This window comes from Cibotium barometz, chromosome 60 (genome assembly GCF_041138505.1).
Source record: "Cibotium barometz isolate CiBa-2024 chromosome 60, ASM4113850v1, whole genome shotgun sequence".
Taxonomy (NCBI): Eukaryota; Viridiplantae; Streptophyta; class Polypodiopsida; order Cyatheales; family Cibotiaceae; genus Cibotium; species Cibotium barometz.
In genome coordinates, this window is record NC_141105.1 from 25,060,493 (window position 1) to 25,086,106 (window position 25,614).

At 41.6% G+C, this 25,614-nt stretch overlaps 1 protein-coding gene, 1 non-coding gene and 1 pseudogene across 2 annotated transcripts; 1 reads left to right on the forward strand and 2 right to left on the reverse strand.

Moving 5' to 3' along the window:
* Positions 1-1,903: 1,903 nt before the first annotated feature.
* On the reverse strand, positions 1,904-9,400 carry LOC147605162 (uncharacterized). The gene is made up of 4 exons (XM_086794113.1): positions 8,190-9,400; positions 6,735-7,103; positions 4,688-6,635; positions 1,904-4,593 (listed from the first exon to the last, which is right to left on the reverse strand). The coding sequence occupies exons 1-4, from the start codon at positions 8,304-8,306 to the stop codon at positions 2,093-2,095; spliced, it is 4,935 nt and encodes a 1,644-aa protein (XP_086650239.1). The 5' UTR covers positions 8,307-9,400; the 3' UTR covers positions 1,904-2,092.
* Positions 9,401-23,154: 13,754 nt separating this feature from the next.
* LOC147605163 (U6 spliceosomal RNA) lies at positions 23,155-23,251 on the reverse strand (annotated as a pseudogene).
* On the forward strand, positions 23,220-23,318 carry LOC147605164 (U6 spliceosomal RNA). Its single transcript, XR_015265273.1, has one exon. It is a non-coding gene; the product is annotated as a U6 spliceosomal RNA (small nuclear RNA).
* The last annotated feature ends 2,296 nt before the right edge of the window (positions 23,319-25,614 follow it).

The following is a 25,614-nucleotide window of genomic DNA, read 5'->3' on the forward strand; positions in this document are numbered from 1 at the left end:
AGCACTAACTTTTGTAGTTACTTTTCTTCACACGTCTAAGCTGTCTATAATGCTTTCAAGAAGGTTATCAACATTAAACTAAGGTGAAGTAGGGGATATAGGTTTGAAGGAAGAGTGAGACGTCTTTATAAAACACATCAAGCAATTAAAACAACCAAAAGATAAGAAAATCCAATGCTTTGGTTGACCATAACAGCACCTTTATATAATAACAAAGTGGTAACATCGAACACTGCATATTATCATGATTATTTTATCCACCTTACAGAGTATTATACCTAGAGAGCTAAAGGAGGCATCACACAATCCAAAATTTTGAGTGGAAATCACAATCTTGTTCTGATAGTGAATTCAATAAAATAAGAGCTATCAAGTAAAGAATAAACGTTAAAAAGGTTCAAAACTTGGGAGTGTTAGGGACCTCGTGCTTACCCAAGACAATCACAGCTTTCATAGCAAATGAGCCATAGTTTCTTCTTTAATCATGCATTCTGCAGCTCAATTGGGCATTAACCATGCCAAGTTAGTTATGCAATTCAAGGCAATAATAATAGAATTTAAAAACCTCAGAACAACTAATAAGCTCATTGCTCCTCAGGGACCCAAGGATAGCACAGATGGCACCGGAGATTGATACAACAAGATGACACAAACCCAGGAAAATTTGCTCTCTTAAATCCTGGAGTAGAATTTAATTTTGATACTCACATGACACTTCAAATCTCACCCAAAATTGTTGTCCAACTGTTTTTATCATCCCATAAATGGCACTCCGTCTTAATAAGAATCTACACAAATGAGTCGACCTCTTTCAAATAAGTCCTTACCATTCCACATGCTGTATCAGTGGCAGCAGTCCCCCATGGAATCTTGTTCCTTGGAGCGCTGTTCTTTCATGTAGTAGCACAAGATCCTCTACAAACAATGAGAAAGGAACCATCTCAAGCTTGCATAGTTTTTTTGGGCAAGAATGCACTTCAAATGTCACATATACCATCCAGCAAATTGAGAAGAGGTAGACACAAGATTATACACCTCAGGGTACTGGTTTCTTTTGTACACACTCCAGCATAGCAACTCCTTCCATCAAATCCTCAGAGCTGCTATGACAAGCCCCATGCTAGTACACAAGTGTTGCCATATAAACCAAACAGAACAGACCGAGCCATAAACCGCAAACAAGGCTTAAGACAATTTTGAGGTGCAAAACACTTTAGACCACTTCCCAAGATGGTCAAAAACGGCTGCTTGGATCACCTGCGCTCTAATGGCTCACGTTGCCTCCCTGGTTGGATTTATTTTTTTAAAATTTATTGTTTATTTATTTATTTATTTTTTTTTGGGGGGGGGGGGGGGGGGGGGGTAGTATATCTCAAACTTACCTTTAAAAAATCCGTCCTTATATGGATGAACTGGTAGAGCATAAGGTCGTAATAGAGTAACTACCTTTTTGATGTAAGATACTAGGAGTCCCCCAGGAAGAGTACTTCACAAACACAACAATCCCACTCGTCAAAGAAAAGCAGCTTGCAATTTTGAAATTTACAGTGAGATTATATTTCTATCCACACCAGAACCACCACCATTGAGAAAGTGTGTCCGCTCTTAAAAAGAGCAGTGAGGAAAAATCAATCCTCGGTCTGTAGGGCAACCACCACTAAAACTCTATTTCATCATCCACAATGGTACAGCACTACCATAAAAGCTTTTCTATGCTACCGCCACGCCATCTGCTTGAAGCCGGAACTGAAAAAGGAGAGGAAGGGGAGGGGGGGGTGGGGGTGGGGGAGGGGGGGTATATCATAGAGTAACTCCCTTTTTGATGTAAGGATGCTACAAGTCCCCGATGAAGAGTATTTCACAAACACAACAGTCCCACTCATCAAAGAAATGCAGCTTGCAATTTTGAAATTTACAGTGAGATTATATTTCTATCCACACCATAACCAACACCATTGAGAAAGTGTCTGTTCGCTCTTAAGAAGAGCAGTGAGGAAAAATCAATCCTCGGTCTGTAGGGCAAGCACCACTAAAAATCACATGTCATCATCCGCCACAATGGTACAGCACTACCATGAAAGCTTTTTCTATGCTACCGCCATGCCATCTGCTTGAAGCCGGATCTGAAAGGATCAAAACTGCCTTCGGGTTCTTTTCTTTTCAATGTTCCACCCATAGATCCAGCTTGCTGATACGAAAGCTGACCAAGGCTTGCAGTGGACCTTGTGCCAAGTCCTTCATCTCTAGCATCTAAATCAGCAGCCACTTCTGGACCAGCATTTAAATCCAGACTAGGCCTTGCCCAGGAGGTACTAGAATCTGCACCTGGAACCTCTCTGATGCTGCCCATGAGGAAAGGTCTTCCATAGGGTGATACAACTGCACCTGCACTCACCAGTTGCGATGGAGCAGCAGTCAGAAAAGAAGGTGAGTTTGTAGAAGAAACATGGGGGGCAGAGCTCCCATTGTAAGAAGCAGAAGTGAAAGGGAATCCTGCTCCAAAAGGGAACCCTGCATATGAAAAAGAAGCAGGCATGGTTGTGGTATATGAAACAGCTGAAGAAGACATAACAGCTCCCCCTTGATATAGATCACCACTGAAAGGTCCTAGATTGTGACCCATAGTGATGACAGATTTTGCACTTGGTGCTGTTACAACAGGGTACGATGACTCTGACCTGTTGGCAGAAAATGCCGGCATCACCATGGCACCAGGCATAGAGCTTGCTGCAGAATACCACGGAGCCACATTTATGAGCTCCGGATTCGGTCTCATCCCAGCAAGAACTGGTAAGCCTGTGCTTTCAAGATTCTTATGAGAAGAAACCTCTTCCACCACAGTTTCTTCCAAGCCCAGTCCATCATTCAAATCAAAGTCTAACATTATGCGTGTGGTTGTAAGTGGCAACCTACCATTACTTTCTGGTGGTGCATCTGCATCTCTTGAAACAGACATGAAAAGACCCATGCTCTCATCACTTTCATCCACCCTGTTTAGATCTAGCTCTGGCCTTGATGCTACAGGGCCATTGTTTGCATTAGAGGTCTCATCCACTGAACCAACAGGAGGCTGGCAGGCTGATCCCACTGCAAGACTTGAAGCCATACCTGAACCTTCCATCACTCTCTCATCTGCCACATTTAGGTCTATATCCAGGAACCGAGCTCGCTTACCACTTCGGTCAGTACTATCCATCGTTGCTGAAGTAACCGCAGTGGTGTCAAGAGGTGGTTGCAGGGTTTCGACCACACGGCGAGGCTCAGCAGGTCTGAAAGCACTGGTGGCAGCAGAGCCTTTCCAACCCAGCTCTCCTTTGATTCTTAATAGATTAGATGGAGGAATGAAAGCGCCTTTTGTTGCAGCAACAACAGCAATTGGGGCTGCTAATGAGCTTGGTTGAGCAGAGAGACCTGATGGTGGATCAGAGGCAACAAGCACAGGACTCAATGCAGAAACAGTGGAGTGAGTGGCATGGTCATGAAGGATCTCATCTGTGACAAAACCTTCATTCAGATCAAAGACCGGCCGCTCAACATCTTTGCTCCCACACTTTCTATCCTTGGACAATGAAGCCACCTCTTTTGGCATAGACACTTCTGCCAATGCAGCTATTGGGGCTGTAGCTGTCACAGATTCTTCTAGGACTGTAGCTTGAGAAGATTGACTGTGTTCTTCCACCTTACTGACTTCCTTGGTATCAGCAATTGAATCAAGTGCAGGTTCTAGATCTGGTCTCACTTTTCCTTCGTCACTAAGATGGGAAGAAGATTGATCCACTTCTCTTTCTTTGGCTAAGGGAAGCCTACCTGCATCAGTCTCTTCTCTTCTCTCTGTGAGAGTTTCCACACTGGCATCAGCATTGGCAGCATTGGTGCTAAAGGACTCCCCCCCCACATCTTCCACACTTGCATCAGCATCACCTGGCAATGTCTGGTTAACCTTTGGATGTTCAAGAGGTCTCTCAGATTTTAAATCGTTGATTGAATTTACAGCCTGTGCCTCAGGCTTGCCGTACCTTTCAACTTCTTGCTCGACTTCCTTTGCAACCTGCCTTGCTACTTCAAGAGCATCTTCTTCATAGTACCCTGAGACAGAGTCCCCAGCCTTTGCACAAGTCAAAGATACCCTTGCAAGGGCGCTTGGGCTCGATGCAGCTTTCCGTTCATCCTCGGAACCTTCCTCCAGAGAAGCAACATTATCAAAGCTGGATGTAATAGCCATTTGGCATTCTCCTGTCAAAGAGCTATCAATGCCAGCCGACAATCTGGACATGCTTTCCTTTTCATCATTGGCAGCTTCTCTTGTGACCAACTTGGCTCCACCACATCCATCCTGGCTAACAGCAACAGCTTCGGATCCGATCACTGCAGGAGCATTCACTTCTTTTCCTGAAGAGCAATCTAAAGGGACCAGCTTTGTGGCACCATCTATGACCATTTCTTCTAAACCTTTTTCCACAGTTGACGTGCTAGGCCCCTCTTTAGAATTATCTGCTAACTCTGTGCCCTCCTGAAAAGGGGGAGAGCCTCTCTCACATGTAGTAACTGGCTCCAAGGAGCCTTTTCTTGGACCATCTTGCTTCTGCTTTTCACCTGGACCCAAAAATAAAAAACAGGGTCAGAACAAGTTACCTTACAGAAGCAAAATCGGAAGAAAAAGAAGAATCAAGCCGCCTTTCAACCATACCATCTTTGCAGGCTTGATTTTTAGACTCTGGCTCATTTGAAACCCTGCCTTGTAATGCGGAATCCCTGTTACCATCTGCAGAGGGAGGATGCCCTTCTCCACCAGTACTCCCACTAAAACTCTTCTCAGTTTCAGAGCCTTCACGTGCAGCTATGCTTGCTAGAAGATCTATCCCGCCTTCAACAGTGTCAAGACCAAGACCTTCTGGACTCATGTTACTAAAACCTGGGGTGGTAGTAGTTACAGATGCAGTGGTACCCTTTTTCACCATACCAACACGTACATCTGATGAACCTTTACCAGTAAAAAGGTCCTTAGGCCTATGTTCAGCATCTGAAGACTTGCAATCTACCTCATCAGCTGTAGCAATGCATGACCTATCAACCTCTTCTTTACAATCAGCTCCAGCTTTCCCACCAATGCCATTGCAATTGCCACATTTAGCATCCCCGCTGGTGTCTGGAGAATGGACAGTGGGAGCTCTGCTACTCCCATTTAGAAAATCATGCCTATCCATCAAGCCTGGTGAAGATCCCCTATTGTTGGGTGCACCCCCATCAACCAAAGAACCCCCACTTATGCTGTGAGATGGACTTCGCCCCGGATTTGGGAGTCTAACAATTAACCTTTGACCGTTTGAATTCTCAGCTCGGGCTCCCTCACCTGCCCCCTTATCCGACAAGGCTGCACTGCTCATCTTCTCGATCCCAGATGTCTTGTGCCTCCCAGTCGGCTCCTTCTGAAAGCCAGTTGAACTAGCTGTTGGGTGGCTTTTGATAGAATGACTATGGCTGCGTAGGGTTGTCCCCGTGGCTTTGTTGCCCGCTGAAGCTACAGAAAGTGTCTTCACCTCTTCCTTCCAAGATCCAGCCCCTTTCCCTGAGCCACTACACCATGACTGACTATTGTTCTGTGATTGACTGGAGCTGCAGCTTTTCTCCTCCTTCACAACCGCTAACACCTCACTTGTCCCACTAACATAAGACTTCACAGGATTATCTTTAGACATAGTTATTCCTGGATGCTCTTTATAACCACTTACAGAGGATAGATTGCACTTCGTATCTCCACTGGGAGCAGAGCCATTCATAGCAGGTTTCATGGCTGCACTGCTCTTAGAACTCCCTGCAGAGCGCCCTTTTGTACCATGGGTCTCATTAGCAGGTTTAGATGACCAAGTCGTTGCAGTGTTTAATCCAGATTTCACCTCATCTGATGACTTCATCTCTGCATCCACCCGTTTCTTCCATGTATCTACAAGCTTCCTGGCTTTTTTCTGGATTTCAGAATTCCTGTGGCTCCGGAGGTTGTTCACGGACTTTCCTACTGTACAGGTTTTCAATGCATCTAGGTCCACTGGCAATTTCTCAAGTGCTCGAAGCAAGGTCAATAGAAGTTCCTCTAGCCCTTTGTCACCTTCTTTAGGACTCCCATCTCCAAGCTTTCCTTTGTGAGCTTCTTGCAACCAATCATCCAGTACAGGTAGCCCTTCAAGCAGGACGAAGTGTGTGAGACATTCCTCCCTTTCCGTTGCAGCTATTATGCTCGCAAGCAATGTCCTGTGTGACACCACATCAGTCAGCTTTTTCACTGTGTCATTCCGCTCCTGAAGCATCACTTGGACAAGCTGATCCACAAAGGATGCATTCGTTAGCCCCCCGTCCTTGTCTGCAATAATAGCAAAGTCCTCAAACTTCATAATGCATTCTCGTTTAGATTCACTGTCTTCCACCTTCACGAGTCTTTCTCGCTTACTTGGATCCGAATTTTGATCAGTCCTCGCCCTCTTCTTACCCTTCCCTTGACTAGGAAGAGCTGCATTCACAATCTCAGGCTTGGATGAAGTGGGTGCACTGGAAGCTCTCTGAGAGGGCCCTTCTGATTGGGCAGCTGCTTGCATCTCGTGCTTGGTTTTATCCAACAACTGATCTACTTCTGCCTGCCGTTCCTGTATGTATATATCACAAAAAACCAGTATCATCAATGTGCCCACTCATTGTTCAATAAAACAAACGAGCTTCGTGTAAAGAGAGAGAGAGAGACTTACATCTGTGTAGTCTTGATCAGTAAGCCAGTATAAGCACTTGTTTGCAGTATCATAGACCCGCCTGCATACAAAGGAAGAGATTCCAGAGGGAAGCTCAACACCCTTCTGAAGAAATGCAACCTTGCATGGGTGAAGCAATGATGCTGCGGATATCTCATCCTTGTGGAAAGAGTAAAATATCTCATTCGGTGCCGCGTCTAGAGAAGCACCTTTCCCTAGTTTGATGTCACCAAGCCGATAAAGCCAGTTCACGCAAAGCTTTCGGCCCCCTTCTTTGTCAGTTATAAGCTTTCTGATTATTCCAATGAAAGGAGGGGCATTTCCAGCTTGAAAAAGTGCACAATCTCCGATTCCAATTTTACGGCCAGCCTGTTTGTCAATGCAACCTAATTAGATGCTGACATGCTGAAGCCACTATACTACTTAAATGACAATATCTCCAAAACAGTCACAATCTTGGATCGGACAAAGGGTTCAAATCCAAAAAAACACAATATGCCAGACCATAACAATTTGGCTGCCTGAAATAAAGGAACCATTCTATTAAGATAAAAATCCAGCTAAACCTTGGGAAGTCTCAATATGCCAGAATTAAAAAAACATGGCTTCATTTATAGACAACAAGCATATTGTAGCTGCTGAATGCCACATTCAGAATAGGCCAAGTTATTTTCATACTTCATGTCAAAAGCCACATGAACATTACCCAATCCCTCAACACTTTCTTACCCACTGTTGGTACTCCACAAAAGTGCGAACAGACCGATGGGTTGTTATTCTTGGGCAGAAAAATGATTAAAGATAAGCATAACAGAGGCTTCACTAAAGGGAAGTGTATTTTTAACAAGGTCAGCATGGATCAAGCATATGAAGGTCGGTGTAGGTGGACAAGCTTTTTAGGAATGTTAAATAATGCTGCTGAAAGAGAAGCGCTCTGATTGCACAGCACAACTTTCTGTCCCTGTGCAAAGGTTGCAGAGCTGAAAGCAAGAATGGTTAGGAGGACAGCTCCCCAATCAGCACATTCCCTCATCAACAGGTGCAATAAAACTGCAAATGGCTGTAAACAGCCCTTCACAGAGCTGTTCAAGGCCTCTTGAACTTGACCAGACCACCATTTTGTTAAATTGACTGCTTCCACACGAATGATGCCCATCTACTTACAGCTTGCATCCCCAACCCCATCCTTCCCCCAAACCCCCTCAGCTCTTCACCCAAGAATTTTAACTGATCTTCAGCAACTCCACCATTAATAACCCTGATAAATTTTCCATGATATTTTAAACATGAAACTACGCATGTTTTTACACTTATCATTGTAGAAGGAAAACAGGGCTAGCCATGATTTATTTGAAACCATAAGCCAGGGTAAGATCATCATTGCTAAATGGGTCCGGAAAATAATTATTTAATCACAAAAGCACTTCTTTAATCTCCTAAGGAAGGAAGATCCACCTTAGTGAAACACTTCACGCATGCAGAATCAGCTTCTGTGCCAAGAGGAGGGCGCTGTGATGGCCCAGGCCACATGTGCCACTTCTGCTGCCTATCTTCACGATGTTGCCCATGCATATCATTCCCCAAAATCCAATTCTCTGCGTATTGCCAGCATGCCAATCATCTTGAAACGTATCTATGGCCCAGTTCAAGCATCAAGATGGACATTACAAGCCAGCACGGTGGGGTTTCTGGCTAGATGGTAAAACATGGCTGGATCATATCAACACACATAGCAGGATGAAGGCTGGATGTTGGTAAATGGGGTCAATAGGGTGACTGTTAACACAAAGTGGGATCAAAAGGGCAGACGTTAATCTCTTGTATTACCCAGATTAACTACATCAACGCGGGCAGCGATCTAGTTGGAGCCCAAATCCCAGCTCTAAAGCCTTGATCTAGCATAAGGTATAGCTTGACCTGTACGGCAAACCCATCTGGCAAACGCATCTGTACGGCAATCCGTGAGCACCCAAATGATCTTTCCGTCGTGACTTGGTCGCACAAGAGGGCTTGCCGGCTTCTAGAAGATCTGTAAGAGCGCCAAAAATGGGCGTATTCCAACTTCCCGGTAAGTTTTCCGACCAAATATCCGCGGTCCGCTAGGAGAAAGTGTCAAAACCCTCCTTGTACAGAAGCGCCCAGGAAAATTCCTCTGCAGCTTTTCAACGGAATTCCTTCTTCAAGAGAAGATTAACTTTATTTTTTTCAGATTGGGGCACCGCAACGCCTGTTGAAACAGAACAGAGGCAGATTCGGGGGGCCGTCTAGGGGGACATGTGTCGAGTTAAGGGGCGAACAAGGCGCAGATTAAGGAGCCATTAGGGCTCAAACAGGCAGATCATAATGAAAGGGAAGAAAATCGTGTAAGACAAGGCTGACAAAGGAAGAAATCTAAGGGCGGGGCGAAAGCTGTGCAGGATAGAGAGGATTACAGGAACAAGAGGATGAGATCAGTGCAGCGAGGGGAAAAGCATCAGGCCCAAAGCACGGCAAAGCTGAATGAGAGAAGGGAAAAGGCTACCTAGAGAGATGGGCAAGAACAAAAGAAAACAAAGGAAGAGAAGGAGAAGACAAGGAGTGTACAGAAAGTTGAGGGAAGAGAGAAAGAAAATAGGTGGGGGGGGAGGATCCAGATGCAGGTGTATGTGTGTGTAGTGGGTGTGTGTTGATAGTGGTGCTGCTCTGATTGTCATAACAGTACTTGCAGCTTCTGACAGTTAGGACTGTCCCAGCCGTCGGGCCAGTGTCCACTACCCATGTGTCCCGCTCACACACACACACTTAATGCCCGCTGCCCATTGCACATTGGCCTGTGCCCACTCTTCAAAGTCCACACTTTGCACGATAATCATTACCTTTCTAGTCTTAATCTCGTGTGGTGTTTATCACCTTTTCAACACAAATCCCACGTGTACAGTCCATGTGTTGTGATGTCACAAGCCCTTTGTACTTAGTATTCTCTAAAATTTGGGATAATAGAATCCTAGATGTTTGTGTGTCTCTGTGTGGAGAGAGAGAGAGACGACGAGACGAGACTACTTAACGTCGACTTATTGATCTAGAGAAACCACCCCCATGTCATCCCAAGGGCAATCCCACTAGCCATTTCTACCCCACAATGGGTGGCAGAAAGGTAGTTAGAGAGAGAGAGAGAGAGAGAGAGAGAAGGTATCCTAAACCATGATCTTTTGCCGACGCCTCACCGCTCTTCCATTTTTGCCTTTCTGGAGAATGGATGTCACCCCATTGTGGAGAACTAGTACATGACCCACGTGTTACTTGTCCACCGTAGCATCGCGTGTGGGTCATCCTACCACGTGTTACTTCTCAACCGCTTGGAACCTTCAATTAATAGATGGAATAGATGGATGTTCACAAGATTGTGGGTTTCCAATCTATCAGATGGATTAAGAGTTAAAGTCGTGGGAAAAATCTCATGTGTAATGCAACAATCAATATTTTATGATAACTTTATTATGGTCAACAACGAGAATGTTGCACAAAAATCAACCTATTTAAAGCTCAAAGGTGGGTTCATTCTCGTGTGTAGACCGAGTTGAAACACTAAACATGTTTCAACAAAGCATGAGAAAGGGGGGTGAGGATGAGAAATCATATCACGGCATTATGATGTCATATACTACCTCGAGAGACTCATTATAATGTATGCGTCTAGCCATAAGAAAAAGACGGAAAAGGAGAAAATATATAAAAACCCGAGATGATTGTCTAGGTGGATTTGAGAATGGTAAGGGAGACACTGGCACACCACAAAGTATAAGAATATTCCTCGAAACACGACTCGGTGTTGTTTAATTGGGTCAAAGCTTGCCCTTAACTAATGTTAGGTTGTTTTGCTACTCCCTTCGTGTTTGTTTCATAGTCAACCATGGAAAAAAACAAAATCTATTGTTAGGAGAAGCACCAAAAGCTTTCTTGCATCCATGCGAATAGATTCATGAGCTCAATTGTAAAATAAAATTATCTATTTCAACTGTCATGAAAGCAAGTTTGTGATTTCTTAGTAGGTGTTCTTACTACGGTTAATTGGTCCATTTAGCAATGTCTCAACATGTCTACCAAAAAGACAACTAGTTAAAACTCTCTCTCTCTCTCTCTCTCTCTCTCTTCTCTCTCTCTCTCACACACACACACACACACACACACACACACACACATCATGGCAAATTGGCTAACTCGTCAAACCTTGATACATCCCCCCCCCCCCCTTCGAGTTTGAATTTTTACCTTGAATCCTTCAAGCATTCATGGCATAGGTGCTACAATGTTAAAACAATCTTCTTCACATGGTGTGCAAGTTGTAAGGCAAAAAAGGGCTAACCTCTATGATGCTCATCATGGGGCAAATTGCCTAGCTCGTCAACTTGATTCATGACACCTAGGTTTGAATCCTAGTTTGCATCAGATAATCCTTCAAGGGTTATTGGCATAGTTTCTAAGATGTTAAAATAATCTTCTTCATTTTGGATCTTCACATGATGTGTAGTTACAAGGCAAAAATGGGCTAGCCTTCATGTTGCCCATTGTGGGGCAAATTGGCTAGCTCATAAAATTTGATTCATGGTCACTCATGTTTAAATCCTAGTTTACATATCAGATAATCCTTCAGGGTTCTTAGCATAGTTGCTACGGTGTTAAAACTATCTTCTTCGTGTGGTGTGTGAGATGTAAGGCAAAAATGGACATCGGATAATCTTTCAAGGGTTCTTAGCATATTTGCTACAATGTTAAAATTGTCATCTTTACGGGGCGTGTGAGCTGTAAGGCAAAATGGGCTAGACTTTATGCCACCCACCATTGTCGGGCAAAATTGCCTAGCTCATCAAACCTTGATTCATGCCTAGCCGGGTTTGAATACTAGTTTGCATCGAATAACCCTTTAAGGGTTCTTGGCACAGTAGTTGCTACAATGTAAAAAAACACTTCTTCTTCTTCTTCTTCTTCTTCTTCTTCTTCTTCTTCTTCTTCTCTCTCTCTCTCTCTCTCTCTCTCTCTCTCTCTCTCTCTCTCTCACACACACACACACACACACACACACACACACGCGCGTTGGTCGCATGTCAAGTTGTCCTTTGTGCACTTCCATTCACCAGTAGTACATGGTTCCACCCCTTATGTGTGTATCATTGCCCATCTCCATCCATTGCCCCTTAGTTAACCTTTCTTTGTTGTATATTGGCACTTTGTGTGTGTGTGTGTGTGTGTGTGTGTGTGAGAGAGAGAGAGAGAGAGCTTTATTCACACCTCTAAAGGGCCAAACATGAAGATCACTAAGGTCTTGATATAATGTGTAGTGCTTAAAAGGAAACATGAAAGAGAAATGATGAAATGGCTTATGATAAACATGAAGACGGTGGAGGTCTTGGAATAATTTGTAATGCTCAAAAGGAAACACAAAACATAAAAGAAAAGGAAAAGAAAAAACGCTACTAGTCAACATATAAGGTTGTAATGTTTGGGGTACATTGGTTTCAACAAGTGGAGGTTTGATCTTGGCATACGAAAATCCTCGATTAGGGAGACACTTTCATTATGGAAGATTGCACGTATACCTTCTTTATGAGCTACTCAGACTTTAGCCATTTTATGCACCCTTCTACTTCACTTATATGTGTACAAGTGCTTATGATATCTTTCATCGGGCCGGGATGTCTTCTGTCTTTACCTACTAGATAATAGATAACCGGTTTACCTACTATATAATACATAGCTTTGTGGCTTTGAGAGAGAGAGAGAGAGAGAGAGAGAGAGAGAGAGAGGGAGGGAGGGAGGGAGAGGGAGGGAGGGTGAGTGCTTGCACGTGCAAGAGCATGCATATGTAATGTGGTGCAAGTTAATGTGCATGTGTATGTGCATCTTCTTGCAAAAGTCCCTATGTGGCCAATATTGGGTGTGTGCAAGTTAAATATACATGTGTAAGTGTGTCTTCTTGGAAAATGCCCTATGGGACAAAAATATGACATTAAAAAAGGTAGTTAACATGCACAATGGCATGATAAAAAACCTAAGGGACACCAACTATGGTGTGTCTAAGAACACTAATGGTTATCACAATCAAGAAAAGTATCATAACTTCACGTGCTACAACCCTTAGAAATTAGAAATTATGTTAGTTGGTATAAGTCCTAAATGTTCAAGAATTTAATGTTTTGTGCATTTGCATTGAGTATATCCAGTTGATAATGTTAATTGATATAAGTCCTACATGTTCAAGAATTTAGCGTTTTGTGCATTTGCATTGAGTATATACCTAGGTGATAATGGGGCATGGAACAAGGGTGTGGTGCTTTAGAATCTTTGCTTAATGGTTGTATGATCCATGCTCAAGGGCATTTGGACTCAATTACTTCGTTATTGCATTCAATCTTAACAATCTTCTAAGCTATTATAACTCAGAGATAGATTCTCATATAGGTGTCTAATCATTTTTTCTCCATGACCTTGAAAAAAAAGGTGATAAGCATGTGCATTGATAGATTGTCTCTATATCGCCTCATCTCAAGAAGAATCCGAAGCATCTTTGGTTGTAAAATTGCTTGAAGATAAATCTTGGACTAGAAACCTCATGATGTTAGCACTAATAAACTTCACGTTGGATATTTAGAGATTGTTTTCCTTAATTTCAAAATTACCCATTCTCATAAAAGCTTACACATATTGCGTAACTATCTTGTATGTGGGCCAGCATATCTAAGACAATCGAGCTCTATTTCGATCTCCATGGAATCATGATATGAGCCCATTGACATGGTCATCATCAATAGTGATATGTAACAAGCTTTTATTAGAATAAATGTGTCTTGATCATGTTCCTGTAATAGTAGATATTAAAGATAATGATCAAATATGTAAAAACATAAAACTTATTCCACTATGCAAAGGGTCTCTTGCTACATGGTGCAAGATGGAAATTCAGCTCGAACCCCTTCGCTTAATTCTCTCTCTCGCTATCTCTCTCTCTCTCTCTCTCTCTCTCTCTCTCTCTCACACACACACACACACACACACACACACACACACACACACATGCATTTTTTGTATCTAAAACTTTCAACAAAATCTCCAACCAACTTAGTAGAAAGAGGAACCTTGCACCCAATTAGTTGAAGTATTTGCTCATTAGGTGAAAATGTCTATATATATGCGTGTGTGTGTGTGTGTGTGTGTGTGTTGATACGTATCATACACACCTTTTTTTAGTAAAAAGTATGTATTTACACACACACATATAGTATGCATGTGAAAGTAGCTTTCCATCCATGAGATGAGGATATTACCCAATTGGGCCAATATCCTTTGCAATTTCATGCATAGTGTAAAACCTTCATACCTCCTAAGCCTATTTTTCAAACAATGCAATCAAGAATTCCCCAAGCTTAGTGCAATCTTAAATGCCTTTCAATAAACAACTGTGTTGCCTAAGCTATACTCATTATTTTTATTAAGTAATGGAATGAAAAGACTATAGAGGTATGCATCTTGCTCCTCCACATGTAGAGCAAATTGACATGATAGCTTCGAGAGCATTGGGTCGTATCTTGCTCAAAAGCACTGCTTTTGGCATCATGCAATTTTAATTTCTCCATGTATTTGTGCATCCCAAGTTAGTAATTGCCTCCTTTTCTTTCAATAGCTTGAAAGCTTTCTATTATAGTACAAGGCATTGACTTCTTGGCTGCAAATACTTGAAGGTGTTTATAGACCTCTGCCAACCTAACAATGTGTCATCTTTGTAGTTTCACATGGATGAGAAGCTAGAGGGGTCTATACTTTTGTAAGGGTTTCTATGTTAACTTCATAATACTTAAATGAGAGGCCAAGTGCCATTTTTTTATTATGCTCATGAGATTGATATGAATCTAGATTCACCACATTGAATGATGTAAATTGGATTCCCACTCATATGATGAGAATGATCAATCATATGATGAGAATGATCAATCTTCCATTAGCATTCATCGGTGAGTCTAGTTTAGATTCACTCTCGTTGAATGATGTAAATTGGATTCCCATTCATTGGTGAGTCTAGTTTAGATTCTCTCTCGTTGAATGATGTAAATTGGATTCCCATTCATATGATCTATCTTCCATTGGCATTCAATGGTCTGATTTAGATTCACTCTCACTGAATGATGTAGATTGGATTCCCATTCATATGATGAGAATGATCAATCTTCCATTGGCATTCAGTGGTGAATCTAGTCTAGATTCACCGCTAAATGATGTAAATTGGATTCCTATTCATATGATGAGAATGAAAAAATTTCCATTAGCATGGAATGTGTACGTGTAGATCCATCTATTCTTGCTTGGAAAGATTTTCTTCTCTCCTTTGTGGACATTTTTTGGTACTTTGATGCTTACAATGCAAGAGTTGGTTATTAGAAGAGGGGCACCTAAATTAGTAGGCACAATGGACATAGCTCAAGAGATAGGAATGCAAAGTGAATGTAGTTAGAAGAGTACGTGGAAACACAGTCGCACTTTTTATGTTTTTGGGTGCTAAAAGGAGTCGATTAACATTTCAATACACTAAAATTTATGTTTTATGCTTTTGTTCATGACCTTTCCCTATGTGCATAAGAAAGACTTTGAATGAATGTAACTTTTCGTAAGTTGGTGCAACTTCTTTATTGCTTATCTCTTCCAAACTCCTTGTCTAAATGTTATAATGCAATTTCAAGTTGGCAAGCTTCACCTTTATTTTCAAAGATAGTGAACAATATTTATGTATTATAAAAAAAACACTTCAGTCATTATCAAAGGACACCTTTTTATATTATGCTTTTGGAAATCTAGGAGCACCTTCATCATGCCTTAATCTCCTCAAAGTGTTGATACGTTGGCTTCTAATGCCACATGTGAACATTATTGGGTAAAGAACTAGCATAGCCCCACGCTCAATAGTTTAATGTCTTCCTCAAGCGTCTCCCCTTTTTCACACAATTCCTCCACTTATGGTTCTGAAGCTTTGAAATATTCGAATTTGATGTGATAACAAGTTGTTTTTTGTCTCAATATAGTGTGCAACTTGATAAAGACTTTTGCTTTACTTTTTCTTTACTTTTAGTTGATTTTGCAATGTGTGTACATTTCTACCCATTGAAGTCACTTTCATATAGTGAAAGGGTCAAGCGTTGTCCATTTAAAGTGCTATCTCTCCACCCTAGCAGTAAATGTTCATGGTAATATTTTCCTTTCCTTACATCTACCACTCCTTTGTCTTCAATATAAATTTTTAGCATCTTTTATATCAATAGCCACTTTATGATAGAAAATGACATGGATACATGTCAATCATAAGTCATTCTCATACGCCCTAACATCTCTCACTTTCATGTACGTGGGCATCATACATGTTGTCACTTCTTGTAAACATCATCAATAGCATCTATACATTGTGGAGAAAAAAAAAGAAATTCATTTTCAGACCTTATATTTGCATGGATAAAAAGTACATTATATATAACATAGTAGAATTTGGTCATTATGCTAGCATGTCAAATATCATGAGACATAAGCTTCCTAACAAGCCTATTGATAGTCTTTGTTAGGAATACAACATTTTGAAAAATGGACATTAACTTTGTTGAAACTTATTTAAGTATGTCAAGTTTTGTATACACCTAATATATAGTCACCAAATTTGTAAATAATTATTACCTTTGTTTAATAGTGTTTTATTATGAAAATAAGTGCAAATAAAGAGATGAAAACACACATGGCTATAAGTCATGCACATTCATGGGTAAAGAAGAATATAAAGATGGTGAATGAGGAAGGAAAAAAAACATATAAGTCATGCATATTCATGTGAATGAAGAGGAGAAAACAAACATGTAAGTCATGCATATTCGTGTGTTGCTAAGCGAATATAAAGATGGTGAATGAAATATGGCCTCAGGATAGACACATGTTTTAGAAGAAAAAGAACTTACAAGGTTTGCTGTAAAAATTAGTGTGGATGAAACATTTATGTGAATCCACGTTGAATGAAATATGATAAAAAGTACACAAGAGGGTTTTTTTAATTAGTTTTGCTCACATTTTAAAACATTTTTCTTAAGTTCCATGAAATTTAACATGCTAAAAGGCATAACTTTTCCATATTTTGTTGTAAAGAAAAGGTGGTTAATGACTTTTAAAGGCGTTTCATAGTTTTGCCCTCTTGCATCTATTCTTAATTCTAAATTCTTGGTCACTGTTTTCTAAGGTACTAGGGGAGGAGATGGAACCATGTTTTGGAGAAGCCAACATATTATATGCGATGAGAACAAGATTGCTCATGGCCACATTACCTATAGAATGGCCTAAGTTGTTGCTTTTTGCTTACTTTTTGGATGAATAAGAGCATACTTATCCAACTCATTTGGGTTAACTCTTAGTAAATTTCTTACCAATAACATGATTTGCATGGTTCCACATATCTCTTAGGATTTCTAAAATCTATTCAAGTGTAATGCCTTGTTGGATGTTCTCCACATTTTTAGGTGAAAAGGTGTTTTTGTTTGATGGAACATTAACTTCTCCTCCATGATGATGGAAATATGGTTTGTGTGATGTCTCTATAAAAAGTTTAATCATATGAAACTACACAAGTAGCAAGTAGGGATGCCATTAAACTTCAAAGAAAGGGTACCATGGTACATTTTGGCTTGGCAAGTAGCATTAAGAGGATGAAGGTGATGAGATGATGTGTAAGTAGGATTTTGTGCAAGGTTTCATGAATCTTTTCATTGACAACTGATATCTTGAGTGCTAAATTCCCATTAATTATAAAGGTTCAATTATAAACGTTGTGTATCATGCATGATAGGCTTGATAACCAAGTTGATGCACATTAAAGCTTCTAGAATTCCTTGAGAGTTAAGCTCACAAGTGAGTTCATTGCAGGTGCATGGGTGCAACTTTCGTTAGAAATGCATGGAGTTAAGTGCCTGTAAAATTTGTGAGGCTAGCCATATCTAATGAATAAATGCTAACCACTCTAGAGGTTAACATGGTTTCACTTGCCTGACCTATTGAAAGACGCTTTGCCATCTTACTCACTCAAGTAGGCAATTATCTTTTGTAAGACAACATTGGAACATATAAAGAGACCTTAACTTGATCTTGATGTTGAATAGGGAAAGTCTAAGGACTTTGTGTACATACTTAAGACTAGTAATAGATGTTGGGAACATTTTTAAGTTTGGTCGGCCTAGTGTGAAAACTAGTTAATTGTAAATAAGTCATTTTTAACACTAAGTAATATACAATCATTCTCTTGTAATAGAGTACATGTGAGCTCCCCTTCTTCTATTTTATTTCTTACATGTATGCTTTTGGATCTTACATGCTTGTAGGTGTTTGTAGGATTCCCTCTTGCATTACCTTCTTCTTCCTCCCTTGTCTTTTGTGAGATAGAGAACTATCAAGAAGGCTATCTCTTTTTGCCTCCATCTAGGCATAGAGAGCTCTTCCTTTGCCTCATTGGAAAAGGAGTATTTAGTGTGACAAACGGAGTGAGGATGTGACGCACTAAACTAGCACACCCACATCGAGAAGTTACAATTTGTGGCTCTAAGACAAGGCTTAACGACACATGATTCGGCAAGGTTAAGGTAATCTCTTGAACATATTTGGTGCTACACTGGTGGGGACTAACTTAGGGTTTAACATCATGAAATCTCAAAGAAAGCTTTAAGTCTTTGAATAGTTAACATCTCACAGGTCATGAGGTGGCTCGAAAGTCCATGCACTATCACTTTGCATATGCTTCCTTGTTTTGTTCTTTGTAAAATCACGGGGTATGCGCTTGCCTAAACCAAAAAGGAAAGGTGCGCGCAAAAAAAAAGTGCTTCCCCGCCTTCGGCCCTCCTCTTCCTCTGGGGCCGAAGGGACAATAACCTAGTGCGACACTTCTTTGAGAATCCCCACTTCACTTCGGTGTATGGAATGATTGGGATAAGCAAATCAATCAGTCACCTTGAGAGTGGATCCACAATTTCATCAAGGATCTATTTCGAGCAGGAATCTAAAAAAATGATGAAGGATTCCTCGAGAAGTTAAACTGTCAAATGAATATTTGTAGGTGGATGTAAGAAGATACGCCATTCAGGTGGTGTAGTTAAGAGACTTGCCAGTGTCTAATGTACATCTGTTCCCTCATAAGTGAACACTCATACTTTCATGAGCAAATGCCCGTTCCCCCCCATTGGAAAATCTTTTTGCCAACACACCATACTTTTTGTAACGTGCCTATCTTCAATAATAATATATGTTCATTTAATAGATGAATTTAAGGTCTTTTGTGGTGTAAAAATCAAAAATTTTAATAAAAAAGCTATTTACACTTAGAATCTTAAAATTTTGAGTCCAAATTTGGAATCTACACGCGATAATATCTTAATGTAGGATTTTACAGCATCCAAAACGGACACCGGATCAAGCCTATACGTAAATTTTTAGTTATTTTCACTTAAAATACAGTAAACTTTAAACCTTAATAAATGCATGTCCAGGTGTCCGATTGACGAACGGACTGCACCCCTACGACCAAGGAGACACCTCGGACATTTTCGCTGAAAAAAATTTTCGCATCCCGTCGGGCGCTTTCGGGATGCATATAGAGGCCGGCGCCCCAAAAAGGGTCCCTGTCCCAAAAAGATGCTGTACACATACTTGGGCGCTCGTACAACGGTCGCGTAAGGACCAAAGGCTGACTACTGTTGGAATTAGGGTTGCAGGAAAGCACACAAAGCTTGGAGAAGAAGAAGCAAGAATGCACACAACACAAAGTATTAGATTGTGTCAATGTACAAAAAGATAAGTTAGCCCTAGAATGATGTATATACAAGCCGGGGGAAAAAACCTCCTAAAGAGGGAAAAAGTGCCCCGGCGGTCCTAAGTGTGTTCACACACATCACTGCCTATATATATATGGCAACAAATCCCCCCTGGGATTGATGGTGTGAACGAGAGCTGGCACTCATGTATAGGGAAGTGCCAAGCCCTAAGTAGATCAGTCCACAAAGGGGAGTAAGCCCAAAGCTTTGCGAAAAGCTTCGAACTTCTCACGAGGAATGGCGAGGTTGTCCTGTGTTGGCACATAGGCCAAGCTGATCTCTCTTGCTGAGAGTCTCTCCCTGACATAGTGATAATGCACCTCAATGTGCTTTGTGCGAGCATGAAAAACTGGGTTTCTCGCAACTACCAATGCGCTCTGACTGCTGTCAGTGTAGATAGAGGTGGCAGACTCCTGTCCAACACCCAAGTCAGCCACAAGCTGTCTGAGCCACACACACTCAACCGTAGCTGTGAAAGCTGCCCTGTACTCAGCTTCACAACTAGAAGTGGCCACAGTAGGTTGCTTCTTGCTCAACCAAGATATGCATGAGCTACCGAGCATGAAACAAAAACCACTTGTGGACACTCTTGTGTCATAGCAACCAGCCCAATCTGAGTCCGAAAAAGCATGTAAATCTGGCACGGCAACCATCCCCCCTTGGGATAAAACAACCCAAGATGTATGGTGCCACTCAAGTAGCGAAAGATGCGTTTAACTGCCTTCCAATGCTGAGACCCTGGGCTATGCATAAACCTGCTCACCTGTGAGACTGCAAACTGAATGTCCGGCCTCGTAATGCATATATAAATGAGGCAACCAACAACTGTCTGATAGAGTGTGACATCAAAGTGATCTCCAGCATCATGAAGACTCAACTTCAAACCTGTCTCCATTGGAGTAGCAATAGGCTTGCAGTCTTCAAGGCCAAATCTCCGCAACAATGTCTCAATATACTTTGTCTGACACAAAGCAATACCTCCATCACACTGCTTAAATTGTATCCCCAAATAATGATGCAAATGCCCCAAATCTGACATCTCAAAAGAGGCATTCAAATCAGCCTTAAAATCAGCAATATGACTTTCATTTGGTCCTGTGAGCAGCATGTCATCGACATAGAGAGAAATGATTAGATGTACATCATCCACACATTTAACATACAAAGTGCTTTCTGTTGGACTATTCTGAAAACCATGTGCAGTCAAATATGCATGTATCTTTTCATACCAAGCTCGTGGAGCTTGCTTTAAACCATATAAAGCCTTTTTCAACCTGCACACTTTGTTTTCCTGCCCTCTTTGAACAAAACCATGAGGCTGCGATACATACACCTCCTCATGCAAATCTCCATTCAAGAACGCAGTCTTTATGTCCAACTGATGTACATTCCAACCATTATGAGCTGCCAATGCACAAATGCTATGAATGGTAGTCATACGACAAGTGGGAGCAAAGGTCTCATCAAAATCAATGCCCTTTTCTTGAGCATAACCCTTTGCAACAAGTCTAGCCTTATAGCGATCAACACTGCCATCTGGCTTTCATTTCAACTTAAAAACCCACTTACATCCAATGGCCTTTTTACCAATAGGCAAATCACACAAAGACCATGTACCATTCTTCATTATAGCATCATATTCACTTTGCATTGTAGCCAACCAATTTTCTGATTTTTGTGCCTCATCAAATGAAAGAGGTTCTTCCTCTTCACACATACTAGACACAGCCAAAGCATAACAATCTGATGCATAAGAGGCATGCTGAAAACCTGAACGAGTACAACTAGACATAGGTGCATCAATGTTACTATCACGCAAGGTTTGCACCAGCCATTTAGGCATACCTCTAGCCTGCTCATTTTCAGCCCTATCTTCATAAATTACATCCTATAAATCTGCATCAGAAATAGGCTGATCTATGATGTCGTTTGAAATCTGCATAGGCTAAATATTTGCCTCATTAGGACTTACATTTGAATTCCCACCTGTAAACAGAGGTAACAACGTATCAAATACATCCCGTGAGCTCACACCTGTCTCTTTAGTACATGATAACAAAGGCTGCACAACATCTTCCACAAAAACAACATCTCGACTAATCAAGATACGCTTTGACTGCTGTGGATGATACAATCTGTAACCCTTGCTCTCAGCACTGTAACCAACAAAAATGCATTTGATAGCCTTATCATCCAATTTTCTACGTTGTTGCACAGACACTAACGCATAGGCCAAGCAACCAAAGACACGCAAGTGACCAATAGAAGGCTTCCTGCCATGCCAAGCTTCGTATGGAGTAATAGACTGCAAGGCCTCAGTGGGACACCTGTTGAGTACATATGCAGCACACATGACAGTCTCAAGCCAAAACGCATGTGGCAAAGCTTGGCTCTTGACCATACGTCGTGCCATCTCCATTTGGTGTTTTATCCCATGACTAGCCAGAAATGCATCAAACTCTTTAGACATGTACTCCCCCCTCGATCAGAACGGAGGGTGCCCACATTACAATTGGATACATTTTCAACCATAAGCAAAAACTGTTTGAAGCACAAAAACACTTCGGAATTTGCCTTCAGTGGATATACCCATGCATGCCTTGAGTAATCATCAATGAAAGTCACGAAGTACAAGTGTTTACCAAATGACGGAGTTTGCATAGGCCCACATACATCACTATGTACAAGTTGCAATTTGCGAGTGGCCCGCACAGAACCATCCTTTGGAAATGCAGAACGTTGCATTTTGCCCAAAATACAGCCTTCACAAACATGTTTCAATGGTGCCTCAAGAGGGGACAATGGTACGCATTACCTTCTGGGTCAGTGGCATGGGCGTCCACGTGCATCGGCCTACATCGGCCTGTGGCTTGCATGGGCCTGGGGAAAAAGGAATGGTACCTGTGCACAGGCAAAGCCATGGTACGCATTCCGGGTTAGTGGCAGCATGGGCATCCATGTACACTGGCTTGTGGCTTGCATGGGCTTGGGAAAAGAAATGGTACATGTGCGCTGGCAAAAGCTATGGTATGCATGTATCTTCCGAGTCATTGGTAGCATGGGCGTCCATGTGGCGGACTAGTGGAGACCGTATATTGGGGCGATCAGCCTTTGGTCCTTATGCAGCCGTTGTATGGGCACTCGGGTATGTGTATGGCATCTTTTTGGGACGGGACCCCTTTTTGGGGCGATGGCCTCGATATGCGTGCCGAAGGGCCTGACGGGTGCGAATTTTTTTTTTCGGCGTTTGGGGTGTGTCCCTGGTCATGGGGGTGTAGTTCGTTCGTCAATCGGACACCCGGACGTGCATTTATTAGGGTTTACAGTTTATCGTATTTTAAGCGAAAATAACTAAAAATTTACGTATAGGCTTTATCCAGTGTCCGTTTTGGATGTTGTAAAATCCTTTATTAGGGTAAAATTGCACGTAGATTCCAAATCTAGACTCATAATTTTAAGAGTCTAAGTGGAATATCTTGTTTATTAAAATTTTTAATTTTTACAACACAAAAGAACTTAAATCCATCTATTAAATGGACATATATTATTATTGAAGATGGGCATGTTACATCAAGAATTTGGACCATTTCTCAATTTGTGCGTGTCATCCTTATGTAGGGGCCATGCTAATCTTCTCTGTATCATTCCAATTTTATCAGAGGGACGATCGAGAGAAGATTAGCATGGCCCCTGCGTAATGATGACATGCACAAATCGAGAAATGGTACAAATTCTTGATGTAACGTGCTCATCTTCAATAATAATATATGTCCATTTAATAGATGAATTTAAGCTTTTTTGTGTGGTAAAAATCAACAATTTTAATAAACAAGCTCTTTTCACTTAGAATCTTAAAATTTTGAGTCCAAATTTGGAATCTGCGTGCGATTTTACCCTAATATAGGATTTTACAGCATCCAAAAACGGACACCGGATCAAGCCTCAATGTAAATAGCAAGGCCTGGAGTCAGTCCAAGGTATCCCTCATACCATTGAAAAAATGAGGTTCGCTACGATTAAGGCGAGGATTGTGATGCTGTGCGTAGTTCTGCAGGCCTTGCTAACGTCGCTGCTTGGCTACACAAGCACGAAAACGAGGTGAGAAGATGTACTTGTACTTTTTGACTTAATCAAGATAACAATTTCTAAACTAAACCATAGAATATGATAGACATCACTTTCTCGAGAAAATAACAATTTTACAGAATTTTCAGTATAAAGGAAAGTGGCATCTTCTTTCTTAATTTATTAATGTTAACATTAAAGATTAATCAAAAACCTCTTTTTAAATGATGACCACGCTAACTTGGCCATTAATTCCTTGTGGGGCTCCCAAGGGGAGAGTTGGGGCCGCATCTGGAGTAATCTCTCTAGGCTCGTTGTTGTGCCCGTTTCTCAAGGTGATATTTTGGTGCTTTCATGTAGGAGCCATTCTTCCCACCTTCTTGTAGCCCATGTTACCCCGCGAATCCAACGCTTCAGTCAGATCACAAATCGGAGCTCGTTTGCTCACTTTATGAGCAAAAAACTCTTAGGTGTGAACCACCTCTAAGAGCTAAAGACCCCTTACTAAAGTCACTACTAATGGGGGGGGAAGAAAGGTGTCCTTAAACTAGATTTTCAAGGCAAAAGGCTGCACCTAGAGGGAGAGAAGGGGGGAGTTCTCCCTTAAGTCTATTCACATGGGGGGAGAGCATTTAAGGACACCCTCCACTCAACAAAAGGGCGAGAGGGGGAAATTTTTTCTGCAAAGCTTACTTGGATATGGGCCAAAAGGGCTTGCTAGGAGAGGGCTGTCGAGTACGATCCTGCACAAAGTGTCGGGTACAAACACTGTATAGAGTGTCAAGTACTGGGGCAGAACAGGGTGTTGGGTGTATCGACCACGGGGGTGCTAGGGGTTTATATAGATAAGGGTATGGGTACGAGCGCAGGGAAAGGAAGAGCAAAGTGTGGGTGCAAAGGATGGTGTACGGTGAAAGTACACCGGCTTGTGGCTTGCATGGGCCTGGGAAAAGGAATGGTACCTGTACGCGGGAGAAAGTTGTGGTACGCATGTACCTTCTGGGTTAGTGGTAGCATGGGCATCCACGTGGCGGCTAGTGGAGACTGTATGTTGGGGTGGGCAGTCTTTGGTCTTTACGCGGCCATTGTATGGGCGCTCGGGTATTTGTACGACATCTTTTTGGAGAAAGGATCCCTTTTTGTGACGTCGACCTCGATATGCGTGCCAGAGTGCTCGATGGGTGCGAATTTCTTTTTTCGACGAAAATGTCTGGGGTCCATTCGTCAATTGGACACCTGGATGTGCGTTTATTAAGGTTTAAAGTTTATCGAAGTGAAAATAACTAAAAATTTACGTATTGGCTTAAGCTAGTGTCCGTTTTGGATGCTGTAAAATCCAATATTAGGGTAAAATCATGCATAGATTCCAAATTTGGAATCGAAATTTTAAGATTCTAAGTGGAAATAACTTGTTTATTAAAATTGTTGATTTTTACACCACAAAAGACGTTAAATTCATCTATTAAATAGACATATTTTACTATTGAAGATGGGCAAATTACACTTTTCCTATGTGAACGATCATTCCTCCACCAAGGAACACGCATTCCTTTGTCTATCCGACAACTATATGCTCGTTCCTCCATCAGGGAATGCTTGTTCCAATTCTCAACCCAAAAGTATCTATAACAACATACGATCGTAACTTTTGCTCAGACATGCTTATACCTTCACAAGAAAACGCCCATTATTCTATGAGCAAACGTCGTTACTAAGCTTCCAGAGGGCAAAAATTCCCTTGTCCAAAGCATAATTCTGCACTATTACTCGAGACATTCATGCACCTATGCTCAGGAAAATTGGTGCAAAAAAACCCCTTGTTTGACGACGTTGAACCATTCTACGCTCAATCACTTGTTAGATCTAACCTAAAAAATTTATCATTGAGACAGAGAAATCAAGGAAAGACTAGAGAAAATCTGGGTGTAGTTCAGTCTCATTTCGCATCTCTGAGAAGTGAATGGCTG

Excerpts from the sequence above, each read along its gene's own strand:
- LOC147605162 (XM_086794113.1), bottom strand. The coding sequence starts at position 8,306 with ATGCATGGGCAACATCGTGAAGATAGGCAGCAGAAGTGGCACATGTGG. Across the intron at positions 7,104-8,189 it reads GCGTGAAGTGTTTCACTAAG|GCTGGCCGTAAAATTGGAAT; the intron begins GTGGATCTTCCT and ends ATTGACAAACAG. Across the intron at positions 4,594-4,687 it reads AAATCAAGCCTGCAAAGATG|GTGAAAAGCAGAAGCAAGAT; the intron begins GTATGGTTGAAA and ends TTTTGGGTCCAG.